Raw genomic sequence first — 26,909 nt, forward strand, 5'->3', positions numbered from 1 at the left:
TTGAAAAAACATTTCTTTTGTTTATGAAAAGACCAGGTAGCACAGAGTAATCACATTCCAAGCCGTAGGGTAGGTGGGAAATTCATTGGAAAATCGAGATTTTCTATGACCCAGCAGGTAGGCTAACCAGCACGTTCCCATGAATTCAGACAAAACACAAATGGTGGTTCCCTAAGATGGGTTTCCTCTCTTTTCGGGTCCAAAGTCTACTTCGAAAGATTTCTCAGCTATCATGGATTAGTTGTCCTTAAACATTTGAAGTCAACGGTATGATTGGTGTAGTAACGCGTTTTCTCTGGTCCCTGGCCATGGTGCAGTGCATCTATGCCAGAGTTTCGGTGATGCCTTTTTTCGGCCAAGATAGCGCTGTCATAGTAGATATAAATCGGAAATTGCCATCCAAGCTGGACTCTAAGCTACAGAACGCATTGTACTATAACATGCCGGTTTATAAGCTGATTAAACCCAATTCACCTAGCACGACGACTACAACAGCTGCTCCAGATTGGGGTTATCCGGAGGACCTTCTGGACATAGCTCACAACAAGTTAGGCTTGAAGAATCTGCCGAACATCGAGGATCTGGGCGAAATGATTGGAACGGATAGTGACAAGGAAACCATAGATTACATACGCACTCTGGCCGGTAATGATGGGGGATTAGCTCTGATGAAACAATATATAAGCATTCTGCAGGCGGAGGAGGATGTGCCAGAGGACAAGGGGACGGCTGACGACAACGACAACGACGATGATGATAATGATGATAATAACACCATGAACAACTCTAGCTACGATGAGTTACCACAAGAAAAATCTACTACCGAAGCGCCCAAGCCGGAATTGAGTCTACTGGAACGTATTGGTGGCTTTATGAAGCACTATAACCTGTGGACAGGGGAGGTCACCACTACAACGACTCCTGCTCCGTTCATCGCTCCGTCGTCCGATGCATTTCAGCCATTTTTTGTGGCCCCACCTTCTCCAGCTAACATGAAACCTTTGCGTCCTTTTTTGGTCAGGCAACCATTACCGTATCACTATCCCATTCCACTACGTCCCGTGGCTCTGCCCACCATAAAGCCAATTCAAGTGACCACCTCGACAACCACACCGGCACCGAAGCCACATCTCAACACCCCTAAATTACAAGAGGATTCGGAATTCAAATACTCTTCCTACCCTCCATACATCCAACAGTTCGCCAAATTGGCCAACATCTCGCCCCATGTCGTGGATCACTTCTTAGAGCGGCAGCCAAAACTCTCGGAACTGGCTAAGCGCCTGAGCACGCTGGCATTAAGTCAGGAGCAAATCCAGGACATGGATGACCAGGTGCTCAAAGCCATCCAGAATGCTTTGGCGAAGAATGATGATCTTAAGCGACTGATCGAGGCGTCGCAGGCACTTAAATAAGCAAAATGTTTAACTAGTCTAAAAATCATTTCAAAGAAAATAAATTTGCTTTAAAAAATTTGAAATTTCTTATTTTTTAGGGAAATTACATTTTATGGAAACAGTATTACGTTTACATATGACTTGATACATTAATTGAATTATCAAAATTGGAAATTGGTATACCGTTTATTGTTTCCAAACGTTAACCAATTTTTTTGTAAATTTATTTAGAAAATACTTCATTTTGCGACCACTGTTTTACCACCAACCAGACAAATAAAAACTTTAGTATTTATATATATATATATATTATGAAAATAATTAGTTGGTTTCATTGTTAAGGTTTCTTGAGTGTATGTAATAATAATATATTTCGCCTATACCTAATTATGAAAATGATATACATATGTACATATGTATGGCTACATGTTAAGGAATATAAGACTGTGGTATACATACATACATATGTACATATGTATGAGGCTGTGGAAGTACCTCAAAACGCAGAGATTATAAGATTTTAGCCAAAACGTTATTAAATACTACCAAAAATTATTCTAGCGTTTATTGCATAACTGTAACTTTATTATTATTTCAGCTACAGTTTTATGTTTTTTAAACGCTTGGAGTTAATAATAATTAATAAAAATTCATATCTGTTCAACAATTTAAATGAAGTGCAAGACCAAGTAGCAGTCAGGCATTCGGTAAGATTGTTGAATATTTCTCTATGTCCTTAAAAATAGCACTCAATTACCCAGAAAAATGTGCAAATGAGCGTGCATAGGACAAAAATAATTTAAATTTACTGTGCTAATAAAACTAACATATAGTTTTAAAATTTGTTTGACAATTTAAATGGAACACAAAGCCAGTGAAATAGCCAGGCATTTGGTAAGATTGTCAATGAGATTTCTCTATGTCCTTAAAGTAGCACTCAGTTACCCTATAAAATAGGTAAACGAGCGTGCATAGAACAACACGTGGTTCTAGAAAATGAGAGATCAAAATATCTACATATCTCCAATTAAGAACTGAACTCGATCGAAGTGAAGTGAAAAATGAAAAATCAATGTGTGTCATCAGTGTGACCGTAAACGAAAATTGTAAAATATGGCCTATTATACAGATCAGTGTTCTAAGCTTTATATGTGAACCTAAAATATACCAACAAAAAATACTAAAAATGTTCATATCAGCGTATAAGTATGCATTTATATTTTTATATGTAATCTATGTTAGTATACTTATCTAAGAACTATTTTTTTAGACTGCAATAATCATGAAATCTATGAATGACTCGCGAAAGTCCTTTCATGAAAAATGAATTAAAAAAGTATTTTAAATAATAAATAGTAAGTTTAATCTGTCATGTAAACTTCTTCTCTGTTTTCCATTTCATTACTTTCATTAAACAAAACAATTCGGCCCAAAACTCAAAATTTAAAAGGATGTTTAGGCTTTTAAATCCATATAAAGCTATAGTTTCCACGTTTCCAGATGGGGACGGAAGTTCAATGGCACCAAGTCCGTTAAAGACTCTTCCGGCAAGCTTATGAAGCCCTTAGAAGGCTTTGAGAAACCTCGTTTTCCGAAGATCAGTGTGGTCGGAGCCGGACAAGTGGGCACGGCGATCTGTGCGATGCTTCTGGTCCGTAATATTACAAAATATGTGGTGGTCTTGGATGTCAACTATGAGTTGGCCAAAGCTGAGGCTTTGGACTTTCAGCATGGCTCAGTCTTTATGGGGGATCCTCGAATAGTCCCATGTGGCGATGGCTCTCATGCCATAGATTCGGATGTGATTATCATTACAGCAGGTGCACGGCCATCGGACAAAGATCGCTCACGGCTAACTGTGATGCACAAGACCGTTGAGATCCTTAAGGATGTGGTGCCCAAAATGGTGAAACTAAGTCCCAAAGCGATTTATATAGTGGTCTCCAATCCCGCTGATGTCATGACCTATGCCGTCCAACAAATTGGAAAGCTGCCCAAGCACCGCTGTTTCACCACAGGCTGTCACTTGGATTCGGTGCGATTCCGTAACTTCATTGCCAGACGTTTCCAGTTGCCACCATCGCAGGTTGAGGGCTATGTGATCGGGGAACACGGCAGCAGTGCAGTGCCCGTGTGGTCCTCCGTCTCCATCGGTGGCATCCGTCTAAGCCATGTGGTGAAGGACCTGGCCTGCGGTGATGATCCCGAGAACTGGTCGGAGATCAATGAGCAGGTCATCACAGGCGGACTTTCTGTGGCTAAAACAAAAGGCTATACCAACTGGGCCGTTGCCCTTACCTGTGCGGATATCGTTCAGGCACTGTGCGGTGGCAAAGGTAAGATCGCCTCTGTGGGCACGGACATGAAGGGTCTCTATGGGTTCAAGGAGAGCGTTGTCCTATCCTTGCCCTGTTTGGTCACCTCGGGTGGAATTAGTCATGTCTTTCAGCTACCCCTGACGGATGTGGAGAAAGGCAAACTTCAAGCCTCCGCGGATACTCTTATGGAAGCGCAGTGCTCTCTGAAGCTTTAAAGATCTTCGATATTGATTTGTTTACTAGATATCCTTGTTCCAACTTTGTTAAGATAGGAAAGTACTCAACTAGAAGACATCATCTATTCTAGTATACTCAGCTTGGTTGGAGAGTTTAAACTTAAGAAATGATTAACTACTTATTTTTAATATTGCCATACAGAAGTAGTTTGAAAAATAGCCCTGTCATCCTTATAAAAGCCTTACATTTGTAGTCAAATTTGTAACAAAATCCCTTCAAATATAATCTTCATACATATGTGAATTGTGATCTATAAGGCCTTAAACTTAATGTTAGTTATTATTGTTTAGAATATCTGGATAAATTTTATTATATTTTCTTCCATTCTTTACACTTAAAAACTTTAATATTATAAGAGGAAGTACTTAGTTATTGACTAAATCGTTCATAATTTTTTAAATTATTTATTATTTATTGAAATTATCTAAAAAATGTGGATCTAAAAATGGGTACTTTTGAAAGAGGAACCTCCCCATATACCCGTGTCTAACTCAATCATAATTCACCACAAAGACTCCACCCAAATTTCTTATACAGTGAATGTACCGCGTATTAACCACACCCGAATCTCAAAAAGAAGAGTGAGAAATAGAGAAGACGCGTGTGAGTGAATGAATAGGCCAGCCCTTTGCCCTTTCCACTCTCTGCTAGAGCAAGAGGGATCCAAACACACATGAGTTTCATAGAAAAGTTATAAAAATGCAACGAAAAGAAAATACTTTTCAGAATTTCTGTGGCCCTGTGAACGGACATCTAAAATTTTGTAATTTTCCTCAAAAATTATGATTGATTCCATTTTGAGCAGTGACAATTCTTAATATACGTTTACATCCCCAAAGGTCTTTAGGGAAGGTCTTCCTAAGAAAATCGAAAGTCAAAGGTCTGGGAAGCGACTAGGTGAGCAGAGAAATAAAAAAGCCAATGATGAGCTACATCAAAGTAATCTCGAAACTCAAGACATTTGGGGGTTTTCAATGTGGAGGGAATTGGGCAATTTTTTGGAGCCAAGGTCTACGATTGTAGCAGGCGCCCATGAATTTTAGCAGCTACTAAACTACTAAACGAAAGATGGCGTTTCTGCTTTCCATTATAATCAGATTTGGGTGCAGATGTGACGAAGCGAATCAAGTGGTTGACCTGGGGTTGCGACACGCCAAGATTGTGTTGCAGCATCACATCTAATAACCACAAGTGTAGCCAAGTGTAACATGCTACTAGGCGAACAGAATTTGAACACTTGTCTCTCTGAAAAGCTGGAGATTTTTCAACGCCTCGTTGCATTGTCTGGGAAAATGTTACGCCATGATTTTGGGCTATTGTTGTAGCAAGACACGATCGTTTAAGGCCCTTTCCCTTTTCCCCTATAATTTGTTTAAATAAATGGAAATGTTTAACCCAACTTAGCTGTTTGTTTAGCTAATTAAAATTCATTAGGCGCACAGTGCATGGAGAAAGTAAACACACACACAGACTGGTTTGATTTCTAGCTACCTACTGGAGAACATTCCGGGTTTTTCTTTTTTCATTTATGTTTTTCTGTTGAAATGCAACAGTTTTTCCCCGAAGTCTTTAATTTACATACATATGTATGTATGTATCTATGGACAGATCCCCATGGAGCCTGACAAATGTATGATTATTTATTGTTGATTTTGTGTTTGTTTTGGTGGTGAAAATCCGAATAGGCTTACAGAAATTTCAGACAGGTTTTTGGAGACTATGATTTTATATTTTTGGAACTTATGCTGGGTGTCATGCTCATTTTGCGTTTGACTTATTGAGATGCTACAGTTTCGCAGGTATTTTTTGGGAGTGCTGTCTGTTTTCCCATATTTCGAGATAATTTCATCCATGCTCATCATAAAATTTTCCCACACTCATCCCCACACATGTCATTTCATCTATTTTCGCTGTGCATCCGACTGTGACCTTTGAACAGGCGAACAGCCAGGCTAGAAAAGTGCATCCAAGGCAGCGAAGTGCAACCGAATCAAGATTTTTTCCCAACTCCAAGGGCATTGGGTTATATTTAACAAATGCATGTGCATTTCAGGTTCGTTGCATTTCGTTTCTGTTGCTGGATGCAGTCTTCCATAGCACCATCTCCACTTGCTTTTTTTGTTAGCCTGGTTGGGCACGATCATGCTTCAGTGACCTTCTGAATAGGATTAATGGAGATAATCTCTAGCTTTTTGTCCGTCCATTCCATATTATTTTATAGCATTTTTCATCTGTTTCACTTTCTGTTAACCTGTTCTATTGATCTATTTGGTCACGCTCCACTGATTTCTCACAGATGGGCCTGCACTTTTGACCCTTTCAATGCTCATTCAAATAGTTTTTCAGTTTAGTGTGGCTTTATCCTATTGATACTGGCCTGTTCCTGTAATCCGATTCGTAACCGCTGAATGATTTGCAGTGAAAATTATCAGGGATTTTCACGATTACGACACTCACACCCAAACTTGGTTGAGGTTGCCGTCTAAAAAAATCTGTTTACCTGTTCGAATGCTACAATTCTGAGACAAATGGATTATAAACCAAATAATTTCATAAGTTTCCTACCATCATCTTTGTTAGCCTGATATTTTGAGCCAGTTCGTTATGATTCAGTGATTTTTAAGGTACTGTTTTTGAATTTTCTTAAGAACCAGTTTCTTTTTATATCGAAATATTGTTTCAAAGACTGGCTGCATATATCCTGCCTAGTTTGAAAGCCTGGTATCTCGATACAGATGGTTGCACATCAGTGATTTTGGCCTAAATCTTGAACCGCTTCCTACTTAGTAAATTTTCCTTAAATATATAAGTTTATAAGGTTTTCCTGTTTTTCAATGCTGTGAGCCTGCTGTATTGCTACATTTTTTGACGTTTATTTTTACTTTCGGAATAAAAATGTTTGCCCCGTTTTCAGAAGGGTTTGGAAGCTGCGACTGTAGCAAAGTAATAGACGAACAACAAATGGCACTAGATTATTCCTTGTTTTTAAACAGGTAGTATTTCCTGTTTGAAATCTTCTCGAAGTTAATGTCATTGATTTTTAGTAACAAAATGAGATCTTTAAAAGAAATAAGTCTGTCGCCTTGAACTCAAATTGTTTTCAGCAGGCAAATATTTTTCTTTACACCTTTTGAAAATCATGTTAACCTGTTTGGTTTTCCTAAATTTTCTCGCTTTATTGGTTTTCAGAAATTAATCTTAAGATGTTCCACATCCTGTTAATTAGGAAAATGTTTACAAAAAAAGTGGGAGGCTGTAACCTATTAAAATAAATATTAATATTTAATAATAATTTAATAATAAACACTTTGGTGAAAAAAAAACAAAATTTAGGGGCGATCTTCAAAAATATTTTAATCAAAAACTTACCTAGGGGGATGAGTTGTAATACTAAAGTAAGCCTTCTTTCAATCTTTCCTGTTACTTCTGCTTCCCGTCTTCCTTTTTATATACGAAAGTAACGGCGAGAACTTCACTCTCAATGTTTGTACCTTTTTTTTCGCCAAAATATGGGATAAGATTTTTTTATGTATAGATTATGTATTCTTCACTACTTCTTAAAATACATTTTACACATATACATATATACATTATATTACCCTTACATTTAAAAGACCTACTTATGGGTGTTTTTAAAAACTTCAAGTTCACTCATTTAAGGTATTCTTTTTTTTTTTTTATATATTTTTGTTGTAATATACTTTGGTATTGACTCACATTTAAATTGAAATATACCTTAGTGTGTGTTCTCTACATGGCGGAGTCTACATCCACGTGATGACACGACGTCGTGCCACGAAAAATAGGGATACTGGAATGCGATGCAGCCCTTGACAAACAGTGTTAGACAACAGCACGCGGCTTCGCATTTTTTGGCGGCCATTACAACGAGTGGAAAACTGCGGAGCGAAGCGCAGAAATTAATGCATAAACAAACGGCAAAAACATAGCACGCGAGCTACCGCCTGACAACCCAAAACCACCAAAAGCACAATATACAGCTCTGAAAATGTCTTCGAGCGCTGCCAGGGTCTACATCCAAGTCGAGAGCGAGGCCGAGCAGCAGGAGCACCTTAAACATCAACGCAAGACACTAAAACCCTTACAGGGCAACGTCAACGACAAGGAGAACCTCACTGGTTCCGGGCGTGCTTCCATCGTGGATCAGTTGAGTCGCCTGAAGGCCGGCGTACAAGTCGCGCCCAAGTATGGCAAGCGGAAGTGTGTAGACCCGGGCACTGTTCCTCCGGTGACTTCCACAAGAGATGCAGACACTCAGACTGATATAGAAACCACTACCCGCAGTAATGCTGACAAGCCTATCATGGCTGAGGATCTCACTAGCGAGACTGAGCCCGGTGAGAACTATTACAAACTGCTGGCCGAGCAGCGGCGATTAGCCCTGGAGGACTCGCTCACGGAAAACCGACATCTGCACGAGCGCATCGAAGGGCTGGAGGACGAGATGGACACGATGCGCCAGGAGCTGGACGAGGCCAAGAACTTGGTGGAGGTCCTCAAGGAGATCTGCGACGAGGACAACAGCGAGTTAGAGGAAGATGAGGCTGCGGGTAATCAGTATTAGGTCCCCGCCCATGCTGTACACCAATCACACGTTTTGTTAGTCTAAGGTTTTACAATTAGTTGTAGCTAAAAATTACTCTTAATTTATCCCTGTACGTCAGCTTTCACAACGGACTGGTCATTGTACGCCAGCAATATATTTACTTGTTACACGCCAGTTATAATTCAAATAAAGTTTTAACAATTGCACCATAACATTTTATTCGCGGACTGCAAAGAGCAATTATTGTGATCTTAGCCAAAATGGGAGTTGCGGAAAATAAAATTAAAGGAGGAATCAAAATACTGTAAACCAAGATGTTCCTGTGGTGGTCTTTGGTTGGCACCAATTGGTTGTAAACCAATATTTTTTTAACACCACACTTTTATCAATTTAAGTGAGGTGCGTAACAGTATTTTCACAAAGAAAAGCAGTATACGATTGCTAAAACAATAATTTATTTGCTAGTCGGAGTAGAAATGCTAATAGTTACTTAAGCCAATCTGTAATAATTTCTTCGCTGTGAAAGTTATCCTCATCAAACTGAAATAAAGAAAAGTAATCAGAAAAAACTCCGAAAAAGAGAAATATAAACCCACTTCAACACACTCCTCGTAGGAGGGTACGGAGCCCACGACATCTACATCGTTTACCACAGCATTAATATAAGCAGCATCTGCCTCGGCGGCGGCTATCAGTACCGCTGTCTCAGAGTCGTCGGCATCTTCAGTTACGCCGGAGGGTTTCTCGTGCTGTAATGATCCATTTTCTATTACACCGTGAGCTGACTTCATGTGCACGCGTAAAGCGAAGAGGCGGGCATATTCAGCACCACAAGTACTGCAATAATGCTTCCCTACTGTCTGGCTTTTCGTAAGTTGTCCGCTTTTAACTGACGTCGTTCTAGAGCTAGCGCCTCCAACGCTCTTATCGTCATTGTGGGTCTGCATGTGATTCTTGACGGCGTACATCGAGGAGAAGGGCCGGTTGCATATGGCACACTGGTACGGCTTGGTGTGGGTGTTTTTATGGGCGTACAGTTGAACTGAGGTGCGAAACGACTTAGGGCAAGAATCGCAGGCAAACTGTCGCTCCGAGCTGTGTATGCGCAGATGGTGGGAGTACACTTGGTGCGATTTAAAGCTGGAATAAAAAATTTATTTTAATTTAAGATAGAGAAGTGTTAATTTTGTACCCACCGCTTGTTGCACACCGTGCACACATACGGTCGAATGTTGGTGTGAGTGCGCAGATGAAGGGTTAGTGAATAAGACACGCGAAATGTCTTTCCGCAGACCTCGCAGGCGTAGGGCTTCTCTCCGGTGTGGACCCGTTCGTGTTTGACCTTTTCAAAGGGACGGGTGAATACCCGCTCGCAGTACTGACAGGGAAACCCGGGTTTATCCTTATCGAGACTAGAACGCTGGTTTACTTTACTAGACATATCGGAGTCCCGAGGTTTTTCATGAATTTTTTGGTGCATCTGGTATGTTACGTCGTTCTCGAACTTCCGGTTGCAAATGCTGCACATAATCTCGCTAGTACTCTGCTGGTGCATCTGTTTGTGTATCGTCAAAAGGTTTTCGTCAAAACTGGCAGAGAACAAAAAATGCGTCAGAAAATACCTAATTGGGCAAAGCAACATACCTCTTGTTGCAGATTTCGCAGTAAAACTGATCCAGCTCGCTGTACTGCTGATGGGCACCTACAGGAAGTGCGTCCTGAATGCTCTTGGAAGCGCGCCTATCGTGGATGCGCATATGGAACTTGAGGAACTTGTCTGAGCTGAATACGGTGTTGCAGATCCCACATTTAATGACCGAAGAAGCATCTTTTGGATCTGTTTTTGCATTGACACTTGTCAACTTTCGCCGTGTAGGAGTTTTGACTTCGCCGACTTGCTGGGTGGAACTTCCTCCAAATTCCGCCTGCGGACAAACGTGATCCTCGGCGCTATTCCGGTTTTCGAAAATGCTGTGGCAATCGTAACAAAAGTAGCGATCTGACTGACTGGCCTCGTCCTGCTCCACCTGGATGTTATCTGGAACTTCTACTACCTCCCAAAGTGGCACATCCGCATCGACAATGTCCTCGTCGCCAACCTCTTCCAAAATGCAATCTTCTGGGACTTCTTCTACAATCTCTAATCCCTCGCTGGCGCCGCCACAGCACCCACCTATCCGGATATGATCTCTAGCGTACTCCTTGCTGTTCTCGTAGACTTTGCCGCAGCTTTTGCAGTAGAGGAATTCCTGGGGTGATACATCTCCGGAGTACGTTCCATCCTCCACGTGGTAGTCCGGAATAATATCCCTCGCCTGTTTGGGCACTAAAATTTAACATAATTTAAGGTTCATTCCTAGAGCCAAGGCTCACTTACATGACATGGCATTATTTTCTGGAAACTACTATATTTACAATAAATAATAAAGGAAAGCGCATTCACAACAAATGTTTGGTCGAAGTCAGAGCGTTGCCACCAAGTTTTTTAAATACTCGCGGTTTAAGTATGTGGCAATGCTTCTATAATATTATATAATAATAATTATAATTACATATAATTATTTTTTTATGACTGTAAGTATTTTTCGCATATATAGTAAAATTTCCATTAATTTGAATTAAACTGCTAATTTAATTCATTTTAAAACTAATAAACATTTCAATTAAAAATGTAAACACATCTGTAAATTAATTTAAATAATAATAGATTGAAAATAAATATAAAATGTTTCCAGCGCCTCCGACAGTTACAAAACTCCAATTGGTGAGTTTTAATATATTTTTTAACTTCCTATGTTAATATAATAAAGACAACGGTCAATAGATTGATAAACAAAATAAAATCACTCAATTATGAAATACAATGCTTTATTTTCAAAAACCATTCATTTTATAAATTTTTTAAATTTGCAAATGACTAATTCATCCGTTACCTTTTTTATAACGTAATAAATTACGGAAACTAAAAAAGAAGGAGATGTAAATAGGCTTTTAACTCACATTATATTTCAACCTTTGTCAACGAATTTGAGTTTACAAAATTTGTATCTAGTGTTGCCTAACTCCATTTTGCAATTTACAGTTACGTTTAGGAATTAGCCAGTCTGGCAGCCCCCCGAGCGCCAAATTCAAATACTTAAATAAAGAATTTAAAACACACGATTTATTGCGCCTGGTCCTAGGTTAGCCGTTTATGTACAAAGAGAAGAAACAGGATAACAATATTAAACGTAAAACAAGGTGCATTATATACTATTACGCGACTCGGTGCCGATGGAAGCAGGAATGATCCGAAGCTCTCACTGACTAAATGGTACAGATATACATCTAAAACGAAATGGTCCCGGATAAGGCTAGAACAGGAGCGAATACAGGTGACTTCCGATGCGCCTACACACGTTGGACACCATGTAGGCGCCTGCCGAGATGGTCACAAATAGCGTAAGCCAGCCCAAAAACGTGAACTCTCCGACCCGGGGTCGGATGTGCCGCGACAGGCCTAGCCATCCACCGTTGTCGATCAGCCAGTATACGAGGTCATCCTCTATGATCTCAGCCAGTCCGTCTATCAGACACTGCAGGTAATCGAAATGACCTTGGCGCACGCAGTCGATGGCGAATCCGCCGCAGACGGCAAAGATCGAAATTATTTTGCCCCAGGTGATGCTAGAGCGAAACAGATCTTTGGCCACTAGATTGAGCAACATGGGCGCCATGTCACTATCTTCCAGCTCTCCAAAGGGTGCTCTTGACAGCTGTCGGGATATGTTTGTGTAAACCCGGGGGTGCATGCGCTCCAATTCCTCGCCCATCTGTGGATTAAAGTACGTTATTCAATGATATAATAATCGACTGAGGGCCACTTACGCTGTTCAGCGCCGGAAAGACCTCATAGACCACATGCGAAGAACCGGGATCCAGGATGTTTCGCAGACGCTGAGTCACTTTCCGGTTGAGGACTCCGGCCCGACGCAGCCGAGCTCTAATGTACTGGCCACACAGACATTTTCCCTGAAATCGATAGAGCCAAAAGTTCAATAAAAATCAAATTAACTACTTTGCTTTGATCATTGCCAGACAATATTGTACCATCAGCGGGGCACTCAATCAATCAATCGGCCGCCTCGAAGTTTCCGGCGAATGTTTTTACGTCTTTCTGAATTGGTTTACAGCTGAATTCCATGGACACCTGTACCATTTCAATCACACCTCTTACATAGTCTCTATAAATGTAGCCCTACTGACTTCTCAGTACACATGGCGGTAATAAATAATCAACACTCTTCTAAACAAAAAAAAAAAAAGATTCGCACGTGTTGCGGGACTAAACTAATGCAAACTTTAAGCTTCTGATATCCGCATGACGCTAAATGTTTGCTGTAATTAAGAAATCCCCTCTTATGCAGTACACAATTCCAAAACAATTAAGCTTCCCTCAATTTTTGTCGCACAATTACCGTTCGTCACGCCAACGACTTGGAACACAGCAAACAGACAATTATCTATGTACTTTTGGCGCCAACTTGTCTTATGACATGGCCAGTCGATGAGATTGAACCCATGCCAAATGAATGGCCTTGACAAGTCTATTGAAGTCACTCCGAACCCGTTAACCCTCCCAGCGAAATAATCACCTGCCCGCGCACCATGGAAATAAATCCGTCAATTTCTTTACGTGATCTTGTTATGGCGATTCACTGTGCGCCTAACTTTTACCTTTTGGCAAGTTTCGACCCGCCAAATACCATAAAATTAATCACCTGGGGATTTCGGCCTTTAGCGTGCATCCCTTTTGTCCAGGTGTCATTGTTTTTCAGGCAACTTCCGATTGTGGCTGTTATGCTTGCAGGTACACATTTGGCATTAGCCAATCCTCACCTGAGTTGCCGTTGATAAGGCCACGAAATCTTGTTTACGTTTGAGGCCCAGAATTCTAAACAAACTTCCGCAATGCGCTTAGTAAAAAAAATCGCTCAACAAATTATTAGTCTCGGCAAAAGCAACTACAAAGGCAAATATATTAAATAAACACTTTACTTTTCGCTCACCTAGAAGTCGAGTAAATATTTTACATAGCAAAACGATGAAAAACGTGCGTGCATTACAGCTTTTTATCAGTCTAAGATAAACGACTGCCCGAAACAAAAATGATTTACCTTATCTATTAAATTGAGACAGACACGACCCAAAAATTAATAGTTGCTGATATTGTACATAGATACGAATGAATCGTCCTCGTTCTCACCATCTACAAAAAAGCTTTGGAAATTCCGCAAACATTTATTAGGCGTATATAGGAATCGAGGTTCCTTCTGTTTGCCGATCGGTTGTCTATTTTATTGTGGTCGTAACTTCAATGGGACAGAATGCGACAATTTATTTGAACAGCTTTTGCGCAAAGTTTCGGTTTATACTTTTCTGCACTTTTTGTTAAGATATGAAGTTTATAAATGTTGGAAAAGCACCAATATGATAGGCAAAATAAATCAAATGTTTAAGCGGTTATATATTAATTATTTTAAATAGATTTATATATTAATTATTTCAAATACATTTCAACAAAAAGTGTGTTCTATAACATTCAAACAAATGTTAAATCTTAAGTATTAGAGCGTTAAAATTAAAATTTCAATGAAATTGTGAAACAGTGAAATTTAAATGATTAAATTTATTTATTATTCATATATTTGTACATTTAATGAAGAAATAATAAATTAATCTCAATTAAATTATTGGCACAGTTATAACTTCTTTCGAAAATGTTAATTATATATTAATAATATTATTATTTTAAACATTTATATAGAAATTTAAAAAAAATTAAACAAAAAAATAAATATAATATTGTTGTCAATACCACAATTTCTAAATTGAAGCTTTTGGCTTTTCCCACATACATATATGTAAGTAAATATGCAGATATGTATGTATATACATAATTGTATATAACATCTTTTTTCTGATTTTAAAAAGTTTAAAAAAATTCTAGCTACAGAGCGGCAAATGTTCTTGAAGTTAATCATCTTAAAATTCTAACTATATTTGTCATCCTGGTTGACGCGTCCTAAAAAATGTTCCAAAAATTTGTGAAATATACTTTTTGCTTAAGAAAGCTACCCTGATCTCCCTACAATGATATTATAAAAAATTATAAAATTATAAATTCTCATATCTACGTTATTGCAAATCTTGATTTTAAAATTATTAAAAATGTAACGCGAATATAGCAGTCTGTATATTTCTTTATATTTATTTTATTTTAAATAAAATCTTGGATTTCTTTACTGATTGTTTTTTTGGAATCTTTGTGGCATTGATGACGAAAATAAAGACCATCTGTGGCTTACCTGGTTGATAATCTCCATCTTGTACTCCTGGTAGTTGGTCATGGTGCGTGTGCTGCTTGCCAGCGATGATGTGGAGGCGGCCCGAGTAATGGCTCCAACTGCATGAAGGGAACGTCCGTTGGAGGGATTAGTTCCCATTCCGGTTCCGGGTCCTCCTCCTATTCCACCTGCTCCACGAAGCGCCTTCCAGTCGCTCGAGGCCGTGACAATGGTGCCCCGTCGATTAGCTGTGTAGATCTCGTGGTCTAGCGACGAGGACTTGAACTTGGCCAGCTTGGGCGGCGGAGTGGTGGTGGGGGCCATGGTCAGTACTCGGTTGTCGGTGGCAGAATGCTTGGCTGCCCGCTATTGTATCTTCTGAGACTTTTGTTGGCGCTGCCCCATGTGGGTTGTATAATTTCGAAAGCGCGGCCTCGCAACTTTGCATGCACTAAGCACTGGGATTAGATCGGTTTGGAGCAGAGCGGATCAGCTCACCTTAACGCAGCTTAGCTCGCCTTGCGCTTTTTTGGAGGTAGTCGGAATCGGATTGGGTTCCGATTCTGATAAAATGAGCAAAACAAAATAAAAGTCGGCGACGAATGGGGCGAGCAAAGCGCAGAGCAGCAAACACGAACGAGACGCACAAAGGAAAACCACTAAAACTTGTTGCTGGTGCCGCGATCCCAGTTTCATTTTATTTCCAGCCGCTCTGCTTCGCAGCGCCTTTGCTTTCTTTTTAGATTTGTTGTTTTTCGCCTCACATAACTTTGAACCTTTAACCGAGAGCTCTACGAAATTTTCAGCAAGTGGGGGAAAACGATCGAACGCGCACACTCTCCGTTTTATTCTACTGCTCTCAGTACTCGGTCTCGCATCTCCAGTCCCGTTCTTCCGAGCTCCGTTCTCGCGAACTTGAGGTGTGTGATTGTGCGTTGCGTTGTCATCGCAGTTCGTTCTGAACCGGTTCATAAGATCAGCCCGGCAGAGCGAATAAGTTCCGGAGTCAGTTAGCTTAAAGGTTATTTCTGAATTATTTTAAATTACAATAAAAAACCAATAATTAACATTCATATGTCCCTTCAAGTCAGTTATATAATTATTATTGTTGTTAAAATTTTTATATTTTATTACTCCGAAAAGCTCTAGGAAAGAGCTTACAGTGTGAACTAAACTTTAAAATTGCTATTCACGTTAAAACTTTAAGGTTCTTGCCGCCAATTTGAAAATAGCGTTTGTTATTAATGTATAAAAACTGTCCAAAATGAATGAATGATAGAAAGTATACTGGAAGCTTTATAATCTTTAGAGAAATTTTTCTGAATTTCTTTATTAAACTAATTCTCAAAAAAGATCACAATTTTTCTAAAACAGTTAAAAAAAAAGAAATGCAACGGAATTTACTTAGACCGAAAGGAAACAATGCTCTAATGCTGCCCTTGGTAAATTATAGAAAATTTAAACTTGCTTGCGCTTCTTAGCAGAGTAAATTGAAAGTATTTGTAGAAAGCAATATATGAATACAACGCCTTGAATTAATTCCTAACCACTAACAGATTGCTGTCTTAATTGTCCGAGACAACGAAGGTTGCAGGATAGGATAGGAGATGAGAGCTAGTTGAGCATCGCGAGGAGCGGAGGAGAAGAAGGGAGAAATGTGCACCCTGGTTCTTAGATTAATAAAACTATTGGGATCTATTCATTACTTTGAGAACGTTCGTACTTAAGTAATTCCGTGTTTAAATTATTTGCGTTAGATTACGAATAGTCTAGCACACAGGAAGTTCGTATTATTTGCATAGGTAGTATCTTAAAGTGCGATTAAAGTGAGCCGATTGCTAAAATGCGTAGAATGTAAACACTTCAGCACAAAAATCAATGTAATCTTGATATACATATAAGGAGCTGTCGTCAGGGCTTGCTTATGTTGAGTTTGAGTTCTGTAGAGTATCGAACAATCAATTCGATTACCACAACCCTATAAAAATCTATTACTTGGCTTCCTCACATCCACTTCGAAGAACATTGCTCTCCCCCATCCAACTATTAACAACACCCCCTGCAAAGAATTTTCCATAGGCTTCACTACGACCTGCTACATTGTTGCCCTCGGCAGTGTTTTTGTAATTGAATGAAATTAATTATTACCAAGTCCCTGTTGGTATTCCATACACGTTAGTTGTACTCGTATTGGTGCGGCCAGTTGATAATTAAAAGCTCAAATAGGCTGTTAAACTGAATTGACATAGTGACTCCGTGTAAGGGGGTATAAATCTCCTCCAAATCTCATTGATAGTGTTATCAATGGGTTCATTTTGGGATCGGTTCCTATGTCGTCCATCAGCCAGATGTTCGTTCCTTACAGTCACAACTTCAACAAGAAGAAACGCTAAAGTCGAAAGCCACCTTTTGTCAAAAAAAAATATGTTTACTAACTGATGGTGACGTCACTGTCTATGTGAGGCCTTATAATCTACATTTCTTCATAAATACCGAAATAATAATGTTCCCATTTGAAAAATCTTTGGTAAATCGCTAGATATTAAAGAAAAAATGTTATACAAGCAAGGTTAAACGAATACATAAATTTAATATTATGGACGCCACAGTTTTCATCTTTAAAATATGTACGTATTCCTAATCCTTTCTAGCTCTTATAGTTCTCAAAATTGTTCCATTTTTGGTTTTCGGTGTTCTGTGGGCGTTAGAGTGGGTGTGGCAGGATGCTGAAGAATCTTCTTGCTTAATCTCAACTTTGTACCTCTTATAGTTCCTGAGATCTCAGCGTTCATACGGACAAGCGGACATGGCTCAATCGACTTCGCTATTGATCCTGATCAACAATATATATAGTATATAGGTTCGGAAACGCTTCCTTCTGAATGTTACATACTTGTCAACGAATCTAATATACCCTTTTACTCTACGAGTAACGGGTATAAAAGCAAACGTCTTATCGGTGTATTTTGTAGTCTTAAAAAATGCTTAAATAAGTAAATTTGTGGCAGAACTCATGGTACTCCAATTATTATAACCAATCATATGTATATTGATATATAAATGACATTTATTAAATATTTCAGAAATCTTAATGTGTATTATAATTATTATTTTGATTTATTATACATATCTATTGCCAAATTGTCCATATACTAATATAGGGAACATCCAAAGAAATACATACTTGTACATCATCTTGTGACTAAATAGGATTGGATTCATGTGAGGTTTCACTGTAATTCCGATTGGTTGACGGCGAGTTCCAGACGCTTACAGAACGGCCGATGCCATCGCTACCGTCGCTGTTATGTCACCGGCAACCGCAGATGATAAGGCATGGAAGGCGGATGAAGCCGCCTTATGAAGTCCCTTTTTTCCATAAAGATACTCTGCTCACATATTCCTTATACTACCGTGTGGAAATCAACTTATCAGTATAACTATATTTGTAATCAACCACGTACATTCGACTGTAGCGCACATCGCGACGCATTCCCGGGTCTAATATATCTGTGGGTGCTCGAGCCCCTCGGTTAGTCGTTGGTCAGTCGTAGACGCAAAGCGACGTGCTTAAGAGACAAAAAATTCAGATTCCCCAAAGCCATTTGGGAAGCTCAAAATGATGAAAACTTCAGTGGACCAAAAGCGTCGCGTTTGCGTAATAGGAGGTAATGTGCATAGCTTCTCAGTGAAGGTGGAAGATTTTAGTAGCCATATCTGGATTTCTATTTAGCTGGAACAGCGGGTCTGTGCGCCCTGAAGAACTCCCTGGAGGCGGGCCTAAATGCGGTGGCCTATGAACGGGGAACCGAAATCGGGGGGACATGGATTTTCTCCGAAGAAATGCCGAAGGATGAGTACGACGAGGTACACAGCAGTATGTACGAGGGCTTACGGTAGGCGATGTAGTGATCATTGATCTAGGAAGATGTAACTTGTAACTTGGTTTCAGCACCAATTTACCCAAGGAGGTCATGGGCTATCCGGACTACTCTTACCCCGATGAAATCGACGAATCCTTCATCACTTCCAATCAGGTGCTGGAATTTTTGCGCTCCTATGCGGAACACTTTAAGCTGAAGCCTCACATAAAGCTGCAGCACGAAGTGATAAGAGTGCGTCCTCGCTTGGATGACTGGGAGGTTGGTAGCGACGTCACGTATTTTCGAACCAGTTTTTTGGTGTCCCAATCACACATCGACTTGTTTTTCACCGCCCATACGGATCTTACAATATGACTGATGAAATACTGATTGATATTACTGTTTCTCTCCTCCCATCATTTCAGGTCTATGTCTGGGACCACAACACGGATACTTGCGACCCTGTCTACTACGACTTCGTGTACGTCTGTAACGGGCACTACACTGAGCCGGATATACCGAATATCGAGGGAATAGACCTGTTCAAGGGCAAGAAGATGCACAGCCACCTTTACCGCAAGGCAGATAAGTTTAAGGGTGAGATAAGAAGACTTGTAGTCTGTATTCTAAAGTTAGTCTGGCCAACGCTATGGACTTAACAACCACCGCAATTTGGCCAGAGTCCCACTTCTGTTATTCCCCATAAATAATTGGAGCACCGTCGACAACAGATAATATTGTTGACGGCCGAGTGACATAATAATAACAAGTGTTGTGCCAATTTATACCGAGCGTTGCACGTGTTATTTCAGTGATAGCGAACACTTTGGTTGATCTCCCGACGCTAACTTACCGGGTGATCCCATTTCCTTTATGATACAATAGTTGGGTTTTTTCGTATCATATTTATTAAAACCTTTCGTTTTTAGGGACGATTCAGCAAACATCTACTTTCAAATTAAAACTTAAAAAAGTTTGATACCCGAATTACAAATTTTTAATACATATAGAATAAAGTTCTAGATAATATGAAAATATGTTTTTCAATATTTCAAACATATTTTCCCCATTTTGAAAAAGCAATTTATACATACATGAAATTTGGAAATATTTACAATAGACACAAAATCAGAATAAATTAATTATTAAAGTTTCTCTGCTTATGCAAAAAAATACTGTTCAGAGCAATAAATACTGTTCACCTTATTCTTACAGACGAGAGTGTTCTGATCATTGGAGCTGGTCCCAGCGGAATGGACATCACCAACCATGTTCGTGTGGCCGCCAAAACGGTGTACCTCAGCCACCACCTCCCCACCACTCCCAACACAGCTTTTATGGGCAATGTCACACAGAAGCCGGACGTGAAGCGGTTTACCAAGGATGGAGCCGTCTTTACGGACGGTAGCACGGAGAGCTTCGACCATGTAATGTTCTGCACCGGTTACAAGTACACTTTCCCTTGTCTCAGTACCGATGTGGGTATCCAGGTGATAGACAACTTCGTCCAGCCACTATGGAAGCACTGCATCAACATCAATCACCCGACTATGGCGTTCGTGGGGCTGCCCTTTAATGTGATCCCAACTCACATTTTCGACATGCAAGTGCGCTTCACCCTTAAGTTTTTTACGGGTCAGAGGGAGTTCCCCTCGCGTGAGCAGATGCTTGCTGAGCTCGAGCAGGAGATTGGAGAGCGATGGGGCTGCGGCGTCCACAACCATAAAAAAGCACACCAGATGGGTGAACGACAGGTGAATATTCAATAGTTGATTCCTATATCCGGAACTATAAAAGGAAATTTCTTTTTATTTTTACTAAAAACTCGTATTTTAGTTTGTTTACTACAATGAACTGGCCAGGATCGCGGGCATTGAGAATATCAAGCCAGTTATTCATAAGCTGATGAAGGACTGCGGCAAAAAGTACATCTTTGAACTGGACACGTACAGGAGCAACCGCTATACAATTGTGGACGATGACAACTTTTTAAAGAATGGAAAGGCTATCGTGTGATTTCACAGGTTAGACCCCATACTATTACCATACCATATGTTAGGGGATAGGAATCGTTTCTTTATGTGACCTAAGTTTTTACATGACCTTTTGACACTAGGTTGAGGTCCAATATTCAAACTAAGGCGTTAGTTATGTGTTAAACATACTTGATAAGTATATTCTAATCAAAATAAGATTTTAAACGATTAAACAAAACCTGTTTGTAACATCGATATGTGATCGTTATTTGCAAACTAATTTTGGTTCATATGGTTTAAACATTTGTGAGAATAGTTAGCAGACAGTAAAATTATTGAACCCAGATTAGCAAATCTAACCATTCTTTGGTGTAAAGTTATAACTACAAAACATCATTTAAACAAAAAGGTTAATTTTTCACATTTTGTAGTGTCGTTATTACAGGTAAGTTTAATAAATTTCGATGATGGTGTATGTTGTATCGGTTACTGGCTCAGTTCATACATGATGTGGGAGAGAACTCCGCTGGCCTCAACATTGCTTAAGGCCACATTGGCCAGGTGTGGCTCATAGCGCTTCAGAGAACGCTTGGCCGTAGACGAGTAGGTGACAAGGTTGCGTATAATGAGCGCTGCCGTTAGTCGAATGCTCTTGGTGACAGGACCCTCGTTTTCGTCCAACAGCTCCTTAGAGTTTGTGTATTCCGACGTGTGCCGGTTCATGGCTTGCATCGCAGCGCTGCCCACAACTGGAGCCGCTGGAGCAGGACCTGAAGATGCACCAGAAGGGCCTCCCGCTAGCCGTTGAGCGTGACCTTCATTGCGCACTATGGTAACTGGTGGCTGCGTGGGCGCCACATTGTGAATACCGGTGGCCAAGCGCCGTTGCACACTGGCGCGCAGATTCTCCGTTGTCAGATGTCGGTCGATCAAATGCGTCATGAGTGAGTATCGTTTTCGAGCCCTGTTGTCACAGAAGGTCGGCCCACTGCCCCATTGGCAGTAAATATCGGCGTCAGAGTCCAGGTGATCCGGACAGTGAACATTGCACACGTGGTACTTAAGCTCGTTGAGAGATTTAAATTTCTTGCGGGGACAGTTGCGCCAGTCGCAAATGTACAACCAGTTCGCGTCGACGGGCATTGCAGAAGGCGTGGAACTGCCATTTGATGTAGGTGCCGCATATACGCTTTGACTGACTACCAAAGCACTGCTGCTAGGAGCAGTGGTAACAACTGTTGATGCGACTGTTGCCTGAGCGACCACTTGATGCTCCGCTGGCTTCGTTTCGGTGCTTGGTGTCACAATCACTTTGCTGCCTTCCGTTGAGTCACATGTTCCCGAAGGCGTTACCACCACCGCCTGAGTTCCAGATGGCTTCAGGCTCGACACTTGAGCAGGCTGCGGCTGTAGCGGCTTCTTAGCAAGGATCGCCGTACTCGGGGAAGTTCCCGTCACTGAAACTGCAGCTACCTTAGGCTTAGTCGGTTCCGAGATCTAAAAACAGTTTTAAATTTTGGTTATTAATAACAATTATTATATTATTCATAAAATATGATATGTTATGTTCTAACTCTTTGCACAACTAAGCGTAAACAATGCAAAATTATATTTTCACCAGAATAAAATAGATGAAAGTGGGGTATCACCGTAAGATTTGTAAGGCCATAATTATCTTTATATCTTTCCACATATTGACTAAATCCCATTGCTTTCACCCTTATCCCAACTTACTGCCGGCATGGTGATCTTCTGTTGAATGATAGAGGGATGATGCTGCTGCTGTTGGTCCAAAGCGGATCGCATGTGCTGCTGCTGCTGCAGAGGCAGGCCTCCAATAGTAGAGGTGCTGGTTGGCGGCTGAGTCGTGATGATTGTCTGCGAGTTAAGCTGGCTCTGTTGCAGGGGAGCAGCCGTGACGGGGGTCTGGGTGATGAGTGTGGTCTCCTTAATTCCGCCCAGGATCACCTGCCTCTTTTCGCCTGGAACAGGACCGGCTCCTGTGGAAGTTGGAGTAGAGGGTCCGGAAATTATGTGCTGCTGAATGATGGATTGGTGCTGCTGGAGTTGAGGAATGGGCAATGCAGCGCCTGACTTAGTGGCCACTAGCCGTTGCTGTGGTGCTAATTGTGGCGAAACGAGCTGTGGTTGTGGTTGAGGTTGGTGTAGTTTGATGGTGGCCGGGATCTGGTTAAGCTGAGACAGCAGTGAAGGAGACATTTGGCCAGCGCCCAACGCTGGTACCGGTCGCTGGGGGGCAATAAAAATTTGCTGCTGGGGCGTAGCACTACGTGGCTGGGCCAGCTGCGGAGCTGTTGTGGTGGTGACCAGAACCTGTTGGCCCTGAGCGGTTGTCATTATCATTTTCTGTGTGCCCGCTACATTAGTGGCGGAGACACCTCCTGGCTGCTGCAGGATGATTATAGTTTTGGTCTGTTGCTGAGGTGTTTGCGTCACTAGCAAAGTGGGTGGAGCGGACTGGGTTGATGGTGGAATCGTCGGCTGCGTTTGCTGGGCCACCAAATATGTTTGGCCTTGCTGGTTCGTGGCCAGAACATATTGCGTCTGAGGCGCTGGTGCCGCATCCATCGTAGTTTTGGGCTGGAGTATCACCGGCACAGTCTGCAGGCCCTGATCCGTCTTGATGGTGGCCGTCGTCGCCAGCTTGAGTTGCGGAGGCGGTGCTGGAGAAACGACACTTGGGAAGACCAGCTGCCGCTGGGTCGGTTGCACTTTGGCCGGAATAAGTTGGAGCTGCTGTTGCTGTTGCGATTGCTGTTGAGGCTGCTCCTGACTTGATTTTGCCAGCGGTGGAACATCGTCTAAGTCCTCGTCCTCCAAAATAGAGGCTGCAAGATCCGCATACAGATTTGCAGCATTCTTTGACGGAGTCACTTGTGCCTCATCCTTACCGACAGATGATGAATTTGAACTGGAACTACTGGCGGCGGCGTCTAAGGCCAGACGCTTGTTTTGTTCTTCGTCGATTGTTAATTTACGTTTGGCAGCGGCCGCTGCAATAATGAGGGTGCGACCACTTGCGTCTTTGGTCACCACGTTTGCACCACTCAACGGTGCAAGGGGCGGCGGAGCAGAGTCCGTAATTGGTTTCTTTTCAATGGTCATCTGAGGGTGCAACGGCTTTATGGTGGTCTGGCCAACCTTTACTGGCGTGTGCTGCATCAATGGGTTGTTCACAAAGGCGCTGATAGCTGTAGAAGTTACCTTTATTGGTTGAGTTGCATTTGTGGCCGAAGAAGTGGTGGCTACTAGGGCTGGCGGCTGTGTAGTCAGGGACTGCGCCTTCTGCTTCTGTTGGCGCTCTGTGACCTTGTTAGCCAAAAGGCTTTTGATCAACGATGAGCTTGGAGGTGGTGTTACAGCAGACGAAATCGATTCCTCAGATGCCAACTCCGATTGAACAGGATCACATGGCGGTGGCTTGGGCAATATGGCAGTCTCCTTTTTAACAGGGGCATTGCTGGGGGCGGTCCTTTGTTGCATTGTTAGCGGCTGGGCTCGCATGCGAATGCCCACATAGTAAGTCCCGGGCAGCTCTGTTCCGTCTTGTTGACGCACAATCACGGGTCCCACCGATTGGTTAAATATAAGTCGAACCAGGCGAGGGAATTGCATGTGATTGACAACAGAAAGCTTGCCCGCTTTCTGGCAATGTGACAAGTAGATTCTGTACAACTCCGCCTGCTCCACTCGTAAATCGCTGCCGATGGCTCGCTCATATGTAGCTCCCAGCCATGCCAGAGCATACTGTTCGTCCTCGTGGGTAAAACTCTGAGTCGCAGAGGGCAGAGTGGGGAGGGTTACAGTCGCAGCGATTGGGGGCAATTGCACTTGCGGCAGACTGGGTACTGGAAAATTAACCTGTGGCAGACTAGGCATTGGTAAGCCGGGAATTGGTACCGTAACCAAAGGGTGCTGGTCCCCCTGGGGAAGAAGCACCTGGGTCTGGGCGGGTGTCGGCGTGGGCAAAACTGCTGGCGGCTTAACGGCCACTTGTAAGGATGATGGAAGCGTAGTAATGGAGGGGTCCGCTACGGGAGCCTGCATGGCGGGCATGTTCTGAGCAAGCGATGCGATCATGTTGCCCGGCACAACCTCCACTACCCTCATTAGTATGCAACCGTCTGCACCATATGACTGTGCCTCCACGGTGATCAGGGCCACTAGCTGGTCCACTAGGCCTCGCACTTGCATAAGCATCGAGCAGGGTCGCGCGCCAAGAGAACTAAGCGCATATATTGCTTCCAGAGTAAAGATAATCATCATAACGTCCGTGAGTGAGAGAAGCAACATAGCACGTTGATAAAAGTCCAAGCCAAGGCAACGATTGATATGCTGGGAATTCCCTTCGCGGCCGCACAGCTTGTAGAGTATCTCCAGACAGCTAATGATTACAGCCCGGTCGTTTGAGTCAACACCCTCACAGAGAGTGGCCAGAAGATTTCGCGACAGCTCGTCAGTGGTGGGATCGAGCAGCTCAAACTGTTGGGCCAGGTTCCCAGCTGTCTCAAGAGCCTGGATGTGGATGTTGCCTACCGAAAAAAAACATTTTTAATTGCTAATAGTAAATAATTGTTGTACTTTGTTACTTACTCCATCGCACGTTCGCACCCATTACCAAATAACGCCATAAAGTGCGATTAGATGCCAGGAGCGCGTGGTTTTCCTGGTGGAAACTGAGTGCTCGCACTAGCTGTACGATCTGGAGCACGCGGTGCCCCATGCGCTCATCTGTACCATTGCTGCGTCGCAGGTTAAGGAAGTCCAACTCGTCGCAGGCCGCCAACAGTTCACTTCGACCGGCAGAGTTCTCCCTATCCTCCTTGCTAATCAGACCATTGTCCAACCATACCTGTTCATCCGTGTAAAGCTCCAGGATCTGTGGCCTGTCGTGAAGAAGGTCGCGCCAAAAACTAAGTTGCGAATGGTGTCGTACCTCAGCGTAGCTGTGCTGGAAAAGCTGGCGCATCGTGAAGTCTGCATAGACGCCCAGGTGAGCAAGAAGCACGTCAAGCAGTTTGGGGCACTCGGACAGCTGCAAGGTGTGCCGCGCCTCGTTGGCCATCAAGGTGCACACATTAATGGCAAAGTCCTGCTCATTGGGCAGCGGTGAGAGCAGGGACAGCAGAAGCTTCTCGTAGCTGCTGTGTCGGTGCAGCTGCGTGGACATCTTGTACTGTCGTCGTCGCTCCGCATTCACAGAGTGTTGACGCTGGTTGTAGGCCATTGGCACTGCCGGCAGAGTGGAATGCGCCGAGCCAAAGATGCTTCCCAGGCCTCCGCCAGCACCCGCCAAAAACCGCGACCGGGAACGTCCACCGCCCATTTCCGCGTTCTCTATGGCTGCCTCCAGTGCCTCCATCTTATCCGGATCCTCACCGAAAAAATTAAGGCGCTCGTACTTGTCCAGATAGCGTCTATAGATGTGCTTAATGCCCGCTGTGCCGTTGACGCAGCGCTCCCGCAGAGTCTCCATAGTGCTGTACACCTCGTCCCACTCGTCTCTCATGTTTACCTTGTTGAAGCCTCCTCGTTCTGTGACCTCGTTGTACAACTTGTACAAGTCGACCTGCTTGCCGCTGATCCTGGCCGGTTGCGTCAATGGTGTGCTGTTTGGTCAGCGGAAAAGTGGGTCAGGGTCAAATAGGAAAGGGGATCATTAGTAAACTCACCCCCGTCGCTCGTGGAACTGCTGCAGATCCCGCCAGAACTCCTCCGGAGGCGACGCTGGCTTCTCCTCGATCTTCTCTGCGAGGACCTGTAGCTGGCTGGAATTTCTGGCGCGCAGCGGCGTAATTGAGAGTGCCATCTTTCCCGGCGTCTGCTGATCAACCGGCTGAGAGCCGCTGTTCACCCCGGCAGCGGGGAGCGACTGCAGCAGAACCCGCACATTGTCGATGGTTGAGGCACTCATTTTCTGATCTATTCGTCTTTTTGCTTGGATGTGGAACACTTAAAACATGGTAATCTAATTATTAAGACACGCGAATTCAAATTATAATTAGTTTAAAAACTCAACAAAAATTACAACGCGACGCGGACGCGCTACAGCAGAGTTGCATTCTAGAACAGGGTTGTTAACTATTGTCTCTGATATCGATATGGCATATCGATGTTTTTATAACAATAAACGACAGCTGTGTTGTGTATTCCATTGCTGGTAATAATAATAAGCATCGAGAAGCTAAGCAATTAATGATTTCA

General features: G+C 42.4%; 7 protein-coding genes across 9 annotated transcripts; 4 read left to right on the forward strand and 3 right to left on the reverse strand.

Moving 5' to 3' along the window:
- The first annotated feature begins 163 nt into the window (after positions 1-163).
- Positions 164-1,496, forward strand: LOC108114921 (PH domain-containing protein DDB_G0287875). Its single transcript, XM_017226108.2, has one exon. It carries the CDS (start codon positions 270-272, stop codon positions 1,413-1,415), a length of 1,146 nt encoding a protein of 381 aa, XP_017081597.1. The 5' UTR covers positions 164-269; the 3' UTR covers positions 1,416-1,496.
- Positions 1,497-2,821: 1,325 nt separating this feature from the next.
- On the forward strand, positions 2,822-4,195 carry LOC108114891 (L-lactate dehydrogenase B chain). The gene has a single exon (XM_017226049.2). The coding sequence runs from the start codon at positions 2,953-2,955 to the stop codon at positions 3,928-3,930; it is 978 nt and encodes a 325-aa protein (XP_017081538.2). The 5' UTR covers positions 2,822-2,952; the 3' UTR covers positions 3,931-4,195.
- Positions 4,196-7,804: 3,609 nt separating this feature from the next.
- Positions 7,805-8,731, forward strand: LOC108114917 (geminin). The gene has a single exon (XM_017226105.2). It carries the CDS (start codon positions 7,962-7,964, stop codon positions 8,535-8,537), a length of 576 nt encoding a protein of 191 aa, XP_017081594.2. The 5' UTR covers positions 7,805-7,961; the 3' UTR covers positions 8,538-8,731.
- Positions 8,732-8,952: 221 nt separating this feature from the next.
- LOC108114916 (zinc finger protein 260) lies at positions 8,953-10,991 on the reverse strand. 2 transcript variants are annotated; one of them, XM_017226104.1, is made up of 5 exons: positions 10,897-10,991; positions 10,164-10,834; positions 9,716-10,108; positions 9,116-9,659; positions 8,953-9,059 (listed from the first exon to the last, which is right to left on the reverse strand). In XM_017226104.1, exons 1-5 carry the CDS (start codon positions 10,906-10,908, stop codon positions 9,006-9,008), a joined length of 1,674 nt encoding a protein of 557 aa, XP_017081593.1. In that variant the 5' UTR covers positions 10,909-10,991; the 3' UTR covers positions 8,953-9,005. The 2 variants fall into 2 exon arrangements, with proteins under 2 accessions (XP_017081593.1, XP_017081592.1); XM_017226103.1 differs by having other exon boundaries at positions 10,164-10,845; positions 10,897-10,988.
- A 669-nt stretch (positions 10,992-11,660) lies between these two features.
- Positions 11,661-15,788, reverse strand: LOC108114920 (bcl-2-related ovarian killer protein). 2 transcript variants are annotated; one of them, XM_017226107.2, is made up of 4 exons: positions 15,344-15,788; positions 14,867-15,296; positions 12,387-12,530; positions 11,661-12,331 (listed from the first exon to the last, which is right to left on the reverse strand). In XM_017226107.2, the coding sequence occupies exons 2-4, from the start codon at positions 15,167-15,169 to the stop codon at positions 11,873-11,875; spliced, it is 906 nt and encodes a 301-aa protein (XP_017081596.1). In that variant the 5' UTR covers positions 15,170-15,296; positions 15,344-15,788; the 3' UTR covers positions 11,661-11,872. The 2 variants fall into 2 exon arrangements, with proteins under 2 accessions (XP_017081596.1, XP_041675649.1); XM_041819715.1 differs by having other exon boundaries at positions 14,867-15,788.
- Positions 15,789-18,312: 2,524 nt separating this feature from the next.
- On the forward strand, positions 18,313-20,937 carry LOC108114911 (flavin-containing monooxygenase 5). The gene is made up of 6 exons (XM_017226090.2): positions 18,313-18,513; positions 18,579-18,741; positions 18,798-18,987; positions 19,134-19,305; positions 19,924-20,462; positions 20,545-20,937. Exons 1-6 carry the CDS (start codon positions 18,465-18,467, stop codon positions 20,722-20,724), a joined length of 1,293 nt encoding a protein of 430 aa, XP_017081579.2. The 5' UTR covers positions 18,313-18,464; the 3' UTR covers positions 20,725-20,937.
- A 157-nt stretch (positions 20,938-21,094) lies between these two features.
- Positions 21,095-26,765, reverse strand: LOC108114910 (AT-rich interactive domain-containing protein 2). Its single transcript, XM_017226089.2, has 4 exons — positions 26,378-26,765; positions 25,299-26,314; positions 22,419-25,237; positions 21,095-22,181 (listed from the first exon to the last, which is right to left on the reverse strand). Exons 1-4 carry the CDS (start codon positions 26,617-26,619, stop codon positions 21,171-21,173), a joined length of 5,088 nt encoding a protein of 1,695 aa, XP_017081578.2. The 5' UTR covers positions 26,620-26,765; the 3' UTR covers positions 21,095-21,170.
- Between the last annotated feature and the right edge of the window lie 144 nt (positions 26,766-26,909).

The sequence above is a fragment of the Drosophila eugracilis genome, unplaced genomic scaffold (assembly GCF_018153835.1).
Source record: "Drosophila eugracilis isolate 14026-0451.02 unplaced genomic scaffold, ASM1815383v1 contig_90, whole genome shotgun sequence".
Classification (NCBI taxonomy): domain Eukaryota; kingdom Metazoa; phylum Arthropoda; class Insecta; order Diptera; family Drosophilidae; genus Drosophila; species Drosophila eugracilis.